At 39.5% G+C, this 13680-nt stretch overlaps 1 protein-coding gene across 1 annotated transcript in view; it reads left to right on the top strand.

The window, feature by feature from the left end:
- TRPC6 (transient receptor potential cation channel subfamily C member 6) overlaps window positions 1–13680 on the top strand; it is a 160526-nt gene that overhangs the window by 99501 nt on the left and 47345 nt on the right. Inside the window, exon 2 of the mRNA XM_070803331.1 lies at window positions 405–1179. Within this exon, the coding sequence (XP_070659432.1) occupies window positions 405–1179 (775 nt within the window). The remainder of the gene's footprint in view (window positions 1–404; window positions 1180–13680) is intronic.

Raw genomic sequence — 13680 nt, forward strand, 5'->3', positions numbered from 1 at the left:
TGACCCTGGCATAGGAGGGACTCAATAAATATATGTTGACTTGAGTGATTTTCCTACTTATCTTTTATATTTTCACATACTATGTCATAATGGCAACATTTTGGTCTTTTTTTTATCTATACCACCTGTAAATGAAAAACACACATTAATCTGTATGTGCACATCACAGAGAGATTATGGGAACTGCTTGAACCTCCACCCAAATTAAAATGTTAAAATCTGCAAAATGCTTGACTTTCTAAAAAGAGAAATTCTTGGAATCCATTAACAAATAAATGTGTCTTCATTTGTATTTGTATTATAGTTGGTCTAGAGCTGATGGGACAACATCTAATACGCTGCTCATCTGACACACTAAAATGCTCTTAATGTAATTTGTTCACAATCTTTCTATTTTATTACAGCCGGGGCACCGACAGTAGACTGACCCATCGGCGGCAGACAGTTCTCCGTGAGAAGGGGAGACGGTTAGCTAACCGAGGACCAGCGTACATGTTTAACGACCACTCAACAAGCCTATCTATTGAGGAGGAACGCTTTTTAGATGCAGCTGAGTATGGCAACATCCCAGTGGTAAGGAAGATGTTGGAAGAATGCCTCTCACTCAATGTCAACTGTGTGGATTACATGGGCCAGAACGCCCTGCAGCTGGCAGTGGCTAATGAGCATCTGGAAATTACAGAACTTCTTCTCAAGAAAGAAAATCTCTCTCGCGTTGGGGATGCCTTGCTTTTAGCTATTAGTAAAGGTTATGTTCGGATTGTGGAAGCCATTCTCAGTCACCCAGCTTTTGCTGAAGGCAAGCGGTTAGCAACCAGCCCCAGTCAGTCTGAACTCCAGCAAGATGATTTTTATGCATATGATGAAGATGGGACACGGTTCTCCCATGACGTGACCCCAATCATTCTGGCTGCCCACTGCCAAGAATATGAAATTGTGCACACCCTCTTGCGGAAGGGTGCTCGGATCGAACGGCCTCATGACTATTTCTGCAAGTGCAGTGAATGCAACCAGAAACAGAAGCATGACTCCTTCAGCCACTCCAGATCTAGAATTAACGCTTACAAAGGCCTGGCGAGCCCAGCTTACCTGTCATTGTCTAGCGAAGACCCAGTCATGACAGCTTTAGAGCTTAGCAATGAGCTGGCAGTGCTGGCCAACATAGAGAAGGAGTTCAAGGTAGGTTTTTAACAAGTCGGAGTCAAGGTGAATTTATAAGCTTCCACTATGCACTCACACTCTGTTAGGTATTGTAGATAGTAGGCAATTTTATATATTTGATTCAACAAGTTCTTTATTATATAGAGTAAAAGTTGTGGTTACTACCATTTGGAGATGATCTACTATAAACTAGACATTTTGCATTTATTATGTCTGATACCTATCACAACCTTGGGAAGATCTTAGTTCCTTTTCAGATGCAGAAATGGAGGTATAGAAGGGTTAAGGCCCAAGAGCCACAGCTGGTGAAATCACAGAGCTGGGATCAGAACCCAGGGATGCAGACTCTAAAACCCAGGTTCTGTCTCCTGTGAAACTCTTGTTTCTATATTCAGATCATGGTGATAGCTACTGTTGAGGTCAGAAAGATGAATAAGACAAAGGAAGTCATAGTTTGACTTGAGAGACAGATGCATGCATGCATACATATGTTATAAAGAGAAATGAAACTACTAGACAGGGCTATAAGCAGTGTGCTGTAGCAGTTCAGAGAAAGCAGTATTTAATTCAGATTAGATGTCGGAGAAGTTACATGAAAAATGGTATTTCAGCTGCATATGGCAGAATAAATAGCATATTTGAAGGCAGAGAATGAAGGAGAAGATATTTTAGGTCAAGGTAACAGCCAAAACTAAAGCTTGTAGATATGGGAGAAGTAGTCAAATATAATTGCTTTACGATGTTGTATTCATGTCTGCTGTACAACAAAGTGAATCGGCCATATGCATACATATGCCCCCTCCCTTCTGAATCCCCCTCCATCCCCTTGATCGCACCCCTCCAGATCATCACAGAGCACTGAGATGAGCTCGCTGTGCTTTGATGAGATCCCACTAGCTACCTGTTTTATATCTGACGTATACACAAGTTAGTGCACATATGTCAGCGCTGCTCTCTCCACTCATCCCACCCTTCCCTTCCCGCCCTGAGTCTACATGTCCTTTTTCTGTCTGTGTCTTGTTCCTGCCTCAAGGGAACTTTGAGCAATCTCTGAATAAGAAGTAAGTGGGGAGACACGCTGTCAGACCTTGCCATTGTCTGTGTGGTTTGTGCTTCATTTGGAGAGGGTGAAAGTTCAGATTCCTAGTCCGAGGTCACACACTTATACACACACATCTTTAAATTTCCTCCACAGGCTATCTGACCTTTCCTATAGTGCTCATCATGTTCTGCTGTATGATACTACTTAGAGTGGGCTTTTCTTCTTTACTCAGCTATATACTGCTTGGAATCAGGTCTGATTCATCAAATACAGTATTACACAAAGATAAATATTGGTTTCATTTTCTCTATCCTATATGCTGTGAGAAAGCATGTCTCTCTATTCCGTACCTTGGGGTCTCTCCTGTGCAGTTTCTTGGTGCCTCTGTCACTGAAGGAACACTGCAAACCCCAGCCTAGCATGTGTCTCTCCCCAGGTCCTATCTGTCCAGGTGAGGAGGGCAGGTCACCAGTGACTGAAGCCTTCCATTGGCTCCCAGCATGGAGGATGCTGCTTTTCCTCTAGCTCCCTGGCAGCTGAGGATGTAGGACAAGCAGAAGATCTCTTCCAACAATGTCGCATTCTTTTATACTTCTCACTTTGCTCCCAGAACTCAGGGAGGCAGGGAACTACGCTATCTTGGAAATCTGATAAATATGATCTTCAGTTCAGTTCAGTCGCTCAGTCGTGTCCAACTCTTTGCGACCCCATGAACAGCACGCCAGGCCTCCCTGTCTATCACCAACTCTCGGAGTTCACTCAAACTCATGTCCATCCAGTCGGTGATGCCATCCAGCCATCTCATCCTCTGTCGTCCCCTTCTCCTCCTGCCCCCAATCCCTCCCAGCATCAGGGTCTTTTCCAATGAGTCAACTCTTCGCATGAGGTGGCCAAAGTATTGGAGTTTCAGCTTCAGCATCAGTCCTTCCAAAGAACACCCAGGACTGATATCCTTTAGGATGGACTGGTTGGATCTCCTTGCAGTCCAAGGGACTCTCAAGAGTCTTCTCCAACACCACACTTCAAAAATATCAGTTCTTCAGTGCTCAGCTTTCTTCACAGTCCAACTCTCACATCCATACATGACCACAGGAAAAACCATACCCTTGACTAGACAGACCTTTGTCGGCAAAGTAATATCTCTGCTTTCTAATATGCTATCTAGGTTGGTCATAACTTTCCTTCCAAAGAGTAAGCGTCTTTTAATTTCATGGCTGTAATCACCATCTGCAGTGATTTTGGAGCCCCCCAAAAATAAAATCTGACACTGTTTCCACTGTTTCTCCATCTATTTCCCATGAAGTGATGGGACCAGATGCCATTATCTTTGTTTTCTGAATGTTGAGTTTCAAGCCAACTTTTTCACTCTCCTCTTTCACTTTCATCAAGAGGCTTTTTAGTTCCTCTTCACTTTCTGCCATAAGGGTGGTGTCATCTGCATATCTGAGGTTATTGATATTTCTCCTGGCAATCTTGATTCCAGCTTGTGCTTCTTCCAGCCCAGTGTTTCTCATGATGAACTCTGCATAGAAGTTAAATAAGCAGGGTGACAATATACAGCCTTGACGTACTCCTTTTCCTATTTGGAACCAGTCTGTTGTTCAATGTCCAGTTCTAACTGTTGCTTCCTGACCTGCATACAAATTTCTCAAGAGGCAGGCCAGGTGGTCTGGTATTCCCATCTCTTTCAGAATTTTCCACAGTTTATTGTGATCCACACTGTCAAAGTCTTTGGCATAGTCAATAAAGCAGAAATAGATGTTTTTCTGGAACTCTCTTGCTTTTTCCATATCCAGGAGATGTTGGCGATTTAAAATTGTTCTTAAAATTTATATTTAATTTTTATGAAACTTTACTGCTTAGGTTTCAACATTTCTGTTTCTGTAATTGTATCATTGTTTACACAATACTCTAAACCATTCTTTATTCATTCATTCACTTGCTTACATCTTCTGAGCCCATGGTTGTAGCAAATATTGTTCTGGGGAGAGTCAAGAATGAGGGTGGAGATATCGCACAGCACAAAGACAGTTCAGTCAATAACCCTGCCCTCAATTAACTTGTAATTTAATAGGAGAGCAAAGGCCTGTGTGAAATAACTATAATATAAGACATGACCTTGTGGAATGAGGGGTGGGCTGGTGGGCCAAAGATAAAGGATCATATCTAATCAGAATGCGAATTTTTCATTGTCCCTAAATGCATTGCATAATGTGAAGGCTGCTTTAGGTTTATGATAAATGAGGGATCCAGATATCCCTTTACTTGTTCATCACACACTGTTTCTGCCCACCTAGGTGCGAGGTAAATGGATCAGGCACTCTCCCTTCATCCCTGCTTTCTCTGTGCAGGTCCACACTGTTAGCCTCTAATCAGGCTCACCCTTTGCTTAATGCCCTGCCTCTGTGAAGGGTTAATGGCAAAGAAAAGGTAACTCTCTCTGAAAACACAAATCTCTTTAATAATATGTTATTCCTAATATCTTTAAAAAATCATCCTCAAGGATTAAAGTATACTGTTAAAAGAGGGTAGCAGTTTTAAAAATGTTTTTAAAAGTATGTCCTAGAACTTGACAATTCAACAGCTTTTCTAATTAGAAATTTGACTCCCCAAATCCTTGTATTACACAAGGAGAAAGGCCAGTTCTTGGCAGTTTTTAAAAGCCTTTGGCAAATACAAAACAAGAAAGCATAATGTTTTCTTTCTCACCAGACAGGACACTCTAGAACAATTATTTTATTCTCCCAGACTCAGTTGGCCCATAGAGGCAAGAACAGCTTCATGTGAGAATGCGCCGTCATGACTCTCACGTGTAAACTCAGGGAAAGCATTTCATGCTACCATGCACGCTCGTGTGATGGTGCTAAACCTGCTCCAGCAGCCCAGCCCGTTTACAACAGGATGGGACCCCAAAGGGCTTGGTGAATCTGGTGAGATTTGCTAAATCTGCTGTTCTGTCCTTCAAGAATAACTTCTCTTTTCTTTTTTAAAAAGAATATAGTTGACTCTTGAACAACACGAGTTTGAAGTATATGGGTTCACTTACATGTGGCTTTTTTCCACTAAATATGCACTACAGTACCACACAAGCCCGGGCTGGTTGAATCCATGGGTGTCGAACAGTGGATGCCAAGGGCCCTCTGGAGAGTTATGTGCGGAGTTTTCACTCAATAGAGTACTGGTTCTCCTTCCCTCTGCTTTGTTCAAAGGTCACCTTACATGATCATGTTAAAAAATAGTAATTTAAATATGAAGAAAAATTTAAAAATAATTTCTAATTTTCATACTACAACACGCCAACATGTATCCTTCCAGAAATAAACACTGATACTGCAACATGCCAACATGCATCCTACCAGTCTTATTTTTAGTAGTCAAGCCCCTTAGAGTCTCAGGGACCAAAGACTGTGAGATATCTCACAGGGACCTGAAATATTGTACTGGCAACAGGCAATCCTCTCTGCTCATGGTCTTCAAATTCTTTTGCTTCCTTTTCACCTGAAAAACATTTGAAAAATTCTGTGCTCATGAGTACATTTTAAATTTGGCATCTAAATTTATTTACTTTTAAGTTTAAATAATTTTAAAAGGTATAATTTCTGTGTGGCCTAAATATTAACATTTAAAAATATATATCTTAAATGGCTGCTTCAGATGTATGTAGGGGCCTTTAAGTGCTGTGATTTTATACACACCATCACCTATTTTAAAAATAAACAACCTCCTCTTTAATTTTCATTAAGAGTTACATCTTTCTTTTTCTCCTTAAACTTGTATTCTAGTACATTTTCCTCCACAAATGTGATTTCTAATGTAATAGCTTTTTATTGTAAAGTCCTTTATAGATCACCTATTATATATATATATTAGATATGTATATTTTATATATATGATATATATATATATTGTATAACACATGTGTAATGTGTATGTTTACAAGAAATTTTAGAATTTGTTTTACTTTCTGTTATCATCAGGCTCTAGGTATTTAAAATATTCTGGAAATACTTACCATTATATTTATCAGCAGTATATTTGATCAAAACTACATAAATTGAACATAATTTTTCAAAATAACATACACAAATTCTGAAAAATAAATTTTAAATATATGATACATTTCCTATTAGAAATGAATTTTAAAGGAACGTCATATCCATACTTTTGTTATGTATTTAATGAAACAAAAACTTATAACCTGTTAAAATAACTTGATTTGTCAGCCAGCATATTGTTTTAGTTTTTGTTAATGGAATATATAAATTATTAATGATTTTATGGAATAGAATTAAAAGATAGTAGACTATATTTGGGATAAATATTTCTTGATGTGATTTGATAACTGCCTTATTGAATTACCCACACTGATCTGAAACAAATCACATAAAAGTTTTATCCTTGTGCTTTAGCCAATAGCCTATGAAAATTTTTAAGTCCTGGAAACCATTCCAAGTCGCAGTAAAAAGACTCATCCTCACTAAACTTTTCTGCCTTGCACTTTTGTGATGTCTTTCTTTTAAGTTAATGATACATCCAAAAGATAAGTACTAAGAATGGTTTTAAATAAGGGTAAAATAAACTTGTTTACAAAACAGAAGCAGAGTCACAGATGTAGAAAATAAACTTATGGTTATCAGGGTGATCAGGGTGAAGCGGATAAATTGGGAAATTGGGGTTGACATATACACTGTACTATATATAAAATAGATAACTAATAAGAACCTACTGTATAGCACAGGGAACTCTACTCAGTACTCTGTAATGGCCTATATGGAAAAAGAATCTAAAACAAGAAGGTTTATGTATATGTATGATTGATTCCCTTTGCTGTACACCTGAAACTAATGCTGGAAATCAACTATACTCCAATAAATTTTTTAAAAAGAATAATTTTAAATAATCACTTAATTTAAATAACATGAAGTAGTGGAATTTCGTATTCAGTATTCCCTACTGATGTCTTCCTTACTGTCCTCTCATTTAAGAAGGATGCATTCTTTGAGAGCTATTGAAGAATCAAGAGGCAAAGTACATTAAAATTCATCTAAATTCAGAATATCCCAACATGAACTGGCATGTTGTATTCCTATCATTTAGCTTCATCTTCATTGGAAATGTGTATAAAGGAAAGGAAATACAGGAAACCCCTCAGGGTCTGCGGTACCTGGATTAATTATTAAAGGGGAATTTCCATTGTTTGCTGCAGGGGTGAGTGAGAATGGAGAATTTTTTGTAAAGGGAAAAATGATCTGTTCTCAAGAAAATTAGTTACAGGAAAGTTGAGGATCTAGAAATTATTTCTCTTAAAACTATCAGTGTTCTGTGGCCCCTTGAAAAGTCTTCATATTTCTCTGCTTGAAGGCAACTAATCTATTTTATGAGTTAGAGATGAGAACAATCACAAAGATCGTAAACTCCAATATATAGTTTCTCTAAGCTCCTCCTAAATTCTCCTTTTCTGTATTAGTCCATAGTCGTTTAACAAAAGAGGACAGAGGAAGTGCAACTGAGTTCCTCAGGCAACTGTAGTCTGGCACTTTGACTCTTCTAGACAGGACGAATTGCACTCATTACTGTATCATCAGGTCTGAAGATGGATCTATGCAGAGGTGACAGCCAGAACACAGCAGAGAAATCTAACAGTTAGATGGAACCTCAAGAATAGAAGAAAGCCAGCAGACCTGAGACACTACAGGTCTTCACAGTGAATGGGGAGAAGCCAGATTTAAAAGTTTCATCCATTCAAGTTCAATCTTTACATACTGAGTTTTTATCAATAACTTTTTGCTTTGGTAGAAAGAGACCTCAGTCACCTTAAGTTAAACTTGGGCTAAGCCTAATTTGGGCAATATATACTCAGAATTTTGACTGTTTTTGATATTGGGAAAGGAGAGTATAACACCTCCCTTCTCTCCTTGACTCGAGATTAAGAATCATCAGAAAGACAAAAGGATCAGTACCATTATTTTAGCAAATGCATTCTTCCAAATTTTTAACTTCCTTTTACTATCTCAGAATTTACCTATGACCTATGTCTCTGAACACATTTTAAGCCTATTTACATTTTAGATTGTGCTTCATGACCAAGATAATCACGATGGTGTGATCACTGACCTAGAGCCAGACATCCTGGAATGTGAAGTCAAATGGGCCTTAGAAAGCATCACTACGAACAAAGCTAGTGGAGGTGATGGAATTCCAGTTGAGCTTTTTCAAATCCTGAAAGATGATGCTGTGAAAGTGCTGCACTCAATATGCCAGCAAATTTGGAAAACTCAGCAGTGGCCACAGGACTGGAAAAGGTCACTTTTCATTCCAATCCCAAAGAAAGGCAATACCAAAGAATGCTCAAACTGCAGCACAATTGCAGTCATCTCACACACTAGTAAAGTAATGCTCAAAATTCTCCAAGCCAGGCTTTAGCAATATGTGAACCGTGAACTTCCTAATGCTCAAGCTGGATTTAGAAAAGGCAGAGGAACCAGAGATCAAATTGCCAACATCCACTGGATCATGGAAAAAGCAAGAGAGTTCCAGAAAAACATCCATTTCTGCTTTATTGACTATGCCAAAGCCTTTGACTGTGTGGATCACAATAAACTGTGGGAAATTCTGAAAGAGATGGGCATGCCATACCACCTGACCTTCCTCTTGAGAAACCTATATGCAGGTCAGGAAGCAACAGTTAGAACTGGACATGGCACAACAGACTGGTTTCAAATAGGAAAAGGAGTACGTCAAGGCTGTATATTGTCACCCTGCTTATTTAACTTCTATGCAGAGTACATCATGAGAAACGCTGGACTGGAAGAAGCACAAGCTGGAATCAAGATTGCCAGGAGAAATATCAATAACCTCAGATATGCAGATGACACCACCCTATGGCAGAAAGTGAAGAGGAACTCAAAAGCCTCTTGATGAAAGTAAAAGTGGAGAGTGAAAAATTTGGTTTAAAGCTCAACATTCAGAATACGAAGATCATGGTCCCATCACTTCATGGGAAATAGATGGGGCAACAGTGGAAACAGTGTCAGACTTTATTTTTAGGGGCTCCAAAATCACTGCAGATGGTGATTACAGCCATGAAATTAAAAGACGCTTACTTCTTGGAAGAAAAGTTGTGACCAACCTAGATATTGAAAAGCAGAAACATTACTTTGCCAACAAAGGTCCATCTAGTCAAGGCTATGGTTTTTCCTGTGGTCATGTATGGATATGAGAGTTGGACTGTGAAGAAAGCTGAGTGCTGAAGAATTGATGCTTTTGAACTGTGGTGTTGGAGAAGACTCTTGAGAGTCCCTTGGACTTCGAGGAGATCCAATCAGTCCATTCTGAAGGAGATCAGTCCTGGGATTTCTTTGGAGGGAATGATGCTGAAGCTGAAACTCCAGTACTTTGGCCACCTCATGGGAAGAGTTGACTCATTGGAAAAGACCCTGATGCTAGGAGGGATTGGGGGCAGGAGGAGAAGGGGACGACAGAGGATGAGATGGCTGGATGGCATCACTGACTCGATGGACGTTGAGTCTGAGTGAACTCCAGGAGTTGGTGATGGACAGGGAGGCCTGACGTGCTGCGATTCATGGGGTCACAAAGAATCGGACACGACTGAGTGACTGAACTGAACTGAACAATGTTTCCTTTAATTACCCTAAAATCACCTTCTCTGTAAATGTCAGGGATTTCCCTCTACCCTGTCGTTCTGGATAAATAGTTTTTCTGAAGCTTCACCAAATCCTGCTTGTCTTCCTGGGGCCATGTATCTAAACAGGCACCTGGCTGTCCAGACACCTCTGGCGTCGACTTAGACAAAAGGGAAGACACTACTCTGCTTGTTTTTAAACTGTTGCTATGTTCTGGCATTCAAAATGTTCAAAGATGCCTGGCATTGTTTGCAAAAGAAATAACCTTCTAGGAAACAGACCGAGTTGAAAAGTAGTTTTTGTTAGCAGAAAGGCAGTGTGACTGTCATCATACCTTAGTAAGGTGACAGAGGTGTTGCTTGCATGCAAAATAGCCTACAGAGGCACAGGACAAGGGTCCAGGCCAAAGGGAATGGAGGAAATGGACCACCATCGAGCTTAATGAATTATTCTAAGTGGTTTACAATCTAACTTTATGATACAACAGCTTTTAAGTTCTCCATATGGTAAAGAATCTGCCTGCAATGTGGGAGACCAGGGTTCAATCCCTGGGTTGGGAAGATCCTCTGGAGAAGGGAAAGACTACGCACTCCAGTATTCTGGCCTGAATAATTCCATGAACTGTATAGTCCATGGGGTCTCAAAAAAGTCAGTCATGACTGAGCAACTTTCACTAGGTCCATCATAACTTTTCTTCCAAGGAGCAAGCATCTTTTAATTTCATGGCTTCAGTCACTGTCCGCAGTGATTTTGGAGCCCAAGAAAATAAAGTCTGTCACTGTTTCCATTTTTTCCTCATCTGTTTGCCATGAAGTGATGGTACTGGATGCCATGATCTTTGTTTTTTGAATATTGAGTTTTAAGCCAGCTTTTTCACTCTCCTCTGTCACCTTCATCAGGAGGCTCTTTAGTTCCTCTTCACTTTCTGCCATTAGGGTACTGTCATCTGCATATCTGAAGTTATTGATGTTTCTCCTGACCATCTTAATTCCAGCTTGTGCTTCATCCAGCCCGACATTTCACATGATGTACTCTGCATATAAGTTAAATAAGCAGGGTGACAATATACAGCCTTGAGATATTCCTTTCTCAATTTTTAACTGGTCCATTGTTCCATGTCTAGTTCTAACTGTGGTTTCTTGACCTTCATACAGGTTTCTCAGGAGGCAGATAAGGGGGTCTGGTATTCCCATCTCTTTCAGAATTTTTCACAGTTTGTTATGATCTACAGTCTGCTCAAGAGAGGCAGATGCATGAACAAATGCAGTAAAGTGTATGAGTCTGTTCTTGTGTTTGATTTTCCTATCAGTTTAAATAGACGGGCAGAGAAAATCCATTCTGGCAAAATTTTAGATCCAGTCAATAGTTGGGGAGGGAAGTTAAGTGCAGCGGTTTGTAACCTGAGAGCCCTCAGCCCCTGAAGCATCTGTTTACCTTCATGGCTGCTCTTTAAGCTTCATGGCTTCAGCTGAACCTGAGAATTTCTATGTTGAAGGAAGAATAAAAACTGGAATCAAGCACTGTATTAAGTTAAATAAGTAGCTGCTGCTGTGGCAACGATCAGCATAAAAGTGAGGAGGATCTGACATATCTAGGAAAATGCCTGTCTTCAATTCTTGTCTGAAATTGTATCTCACCTCCTGTTACCTTTTCTTGAGAGCAGTATCTGATTTCCTTTTATGTCCCTCACAGCCCTGAGTAGTAGGTGCTGTATAAGTGCTTGTTACTCTTCTGTACACCAGCTGTGACAGGACTCAGGGATCATCATGCCATTTAGTGACAATTATCCTGAAGAGCAGGAAAGCCCTAGAGTTGCTTGTGGTTCCAAGAGCATGGCTGGTTAATTCAGGCACAAGCTGGATAATGATAGTCAATGCTTTCTTTATTCTTCAAGAACGCAATCTCATTTTAAAAATTCTGTCTGAGATAGAATGTGTTATCTATCACAGCACTGGTTGCTGAATATTTGTAGAACATTTGTTGAAATAATGAATGAATAATTGTTTTATTTTCAGTACATTCAAGTGACACTCAATGTTGATGAAAATACTCAATAAACAATCTATAATAGGCTTAGAAAAGAGTTTTATTTGAGGCAAACTGAAGCCTGGAAGACAGCCTCTCATAATTCTGAGGAACTGATCTGGAAAAGCACGGTTTTTAGCACAGTTTTATATCTTGTCAGAATAAAGAACATTAAGCAAGTCAGGGATACATTCCTTCAAGGTTTCAAATCACAGGTCAGCATGTACACAGTCAGTCTGGCCTTGGCACCTGGGAAAGGAATCTTATCAAAAAGGAGGACCAGTATTGGCTTCCCAGGAAGGGAGACATTCAATTTTTATTTTTAACATGGATATTCCTTACTTCTGGTCAGTGTGCCCTTTTCTTAATAATTAAAGCAGATGTACAATATATGTTTTGACAGGCCACAAACAGGCTATTTTAGTTAGCTTAAATTTAACTCGTGTATAAACCAGAATGCAGCCATGAAATTAAAAGACACTTACTCTTTGGAAGGAAAGTTATGACCAACCTAGATAGCATATTCAAAAGCAGAGACATTACTTTGCCAACAAAGGTTCGTCTAGTCAAGGCTATGCTTTTTCCTGTGGTCATATACGGATGTGAGAGTTGGACTGTGAAGAAGGCTGAGCGCCGAGGAATTGATGCTTTTGAACTGTGGTGTTGGAGAAGACTCTTGAGAGTCCCTTAGACTGCAAGGAGATCCAACCAGTCCATTCTGAAGGAGATCAGCCCTGGGATTTCTTTGGAAGGAATGATGCTAAAGCTGAAACTCCAGTACTTTGGCCACCTCATGTGAAGAGTTGACTCATTGGAAAATACTCTGATGCTGGGAGGGATTGGGGGCAAGAGGTTAAGGGGACGACAGAGGATGAGATGGCTGGATGGCATCACTGACTCAATGGACGTGAGTGTGAGTGAACTCCAGGAGTTGGTGATGGACAGGGAGGCCTGGTGTGCTGCGATTCATGGGGTCGCAAAGAGTTGGACACAACTGAGCGACTTATCTTATCTAAGCCAGAATGACTTACCCATACTTTAATATGTGAAAATATCTTTTATCACTAGGAATTTCATCATGGTTTTATATTTTTTAGTGCAATTTTGTGTCAAGGTACTGAGATGACTTGGGTATTTACGAAATGATGAAAACAACAACAATAATAATTACCATTGATTCAACCCATCCCTGAGCCAAGAAGTTAGCATTTGTTATCTTGTATAACCTTCACAGCAACCCTAGGAAGAACCTTATATTATCCTCACTTTACAAATAAGAATTTTGAGGCTGTAAGGGCTTAAGTAATTTTCCCAACTCATGCACCTAGTAAGTGAGGTGTAAGTGATTTCAAGTGTACTTAACTTGAAATCCAGGTCTGCCCTTATCCAAAACTCACTTAATTAGTGTTGATTCATGAGAATTAAGACATGCATTTTCCTCACCCTTTTAATTTCTATAGAGCAGCCTTTTCTTTATATGGAATTATGAATTAAAATTACACACCGTATCTTCTACTATATAAAAATCCAACTAAAATTACCCTTTGAAAGGATAATTGTATCAGGGTCTTTTTATGTTTTATAATCTTTATGTTCTATTAACCCACTATCAGTCATCTCTTTAAAAGTCAAAGGTTAATAGGCAAGCACCCACTTTTAATTTATTAATGTATGGGGTGAATGTGTGAGCCAAAGGCAGAATTAAATCAACTGCCAGCTTCGCTTTTTCTTTCAAAAAACTGAAATCACAGTGTTAAGTCTGGCTCATGAACTACTGCCAATATCTCACTTTAGTGAGTTTACATTTCA

Source organism: Bos indicus, chromosome 15 (genome assembly GCF_029378745.1).
Source record: "Bos indicus isolate NIAB-ARS_2022 breed Sahiwal x Tharparkar chromosome 15, NIAB-ARS_B.indTharparkar_mat_pri_1.0, whole genome shotgun sequence".
In the NCBI taxonomy this organism is placed as follows: Eukaryota; Metazoa; Chordata; class Mammalia; order Artiodactyla; family Bovidae; genus Bos; species Bos indicus.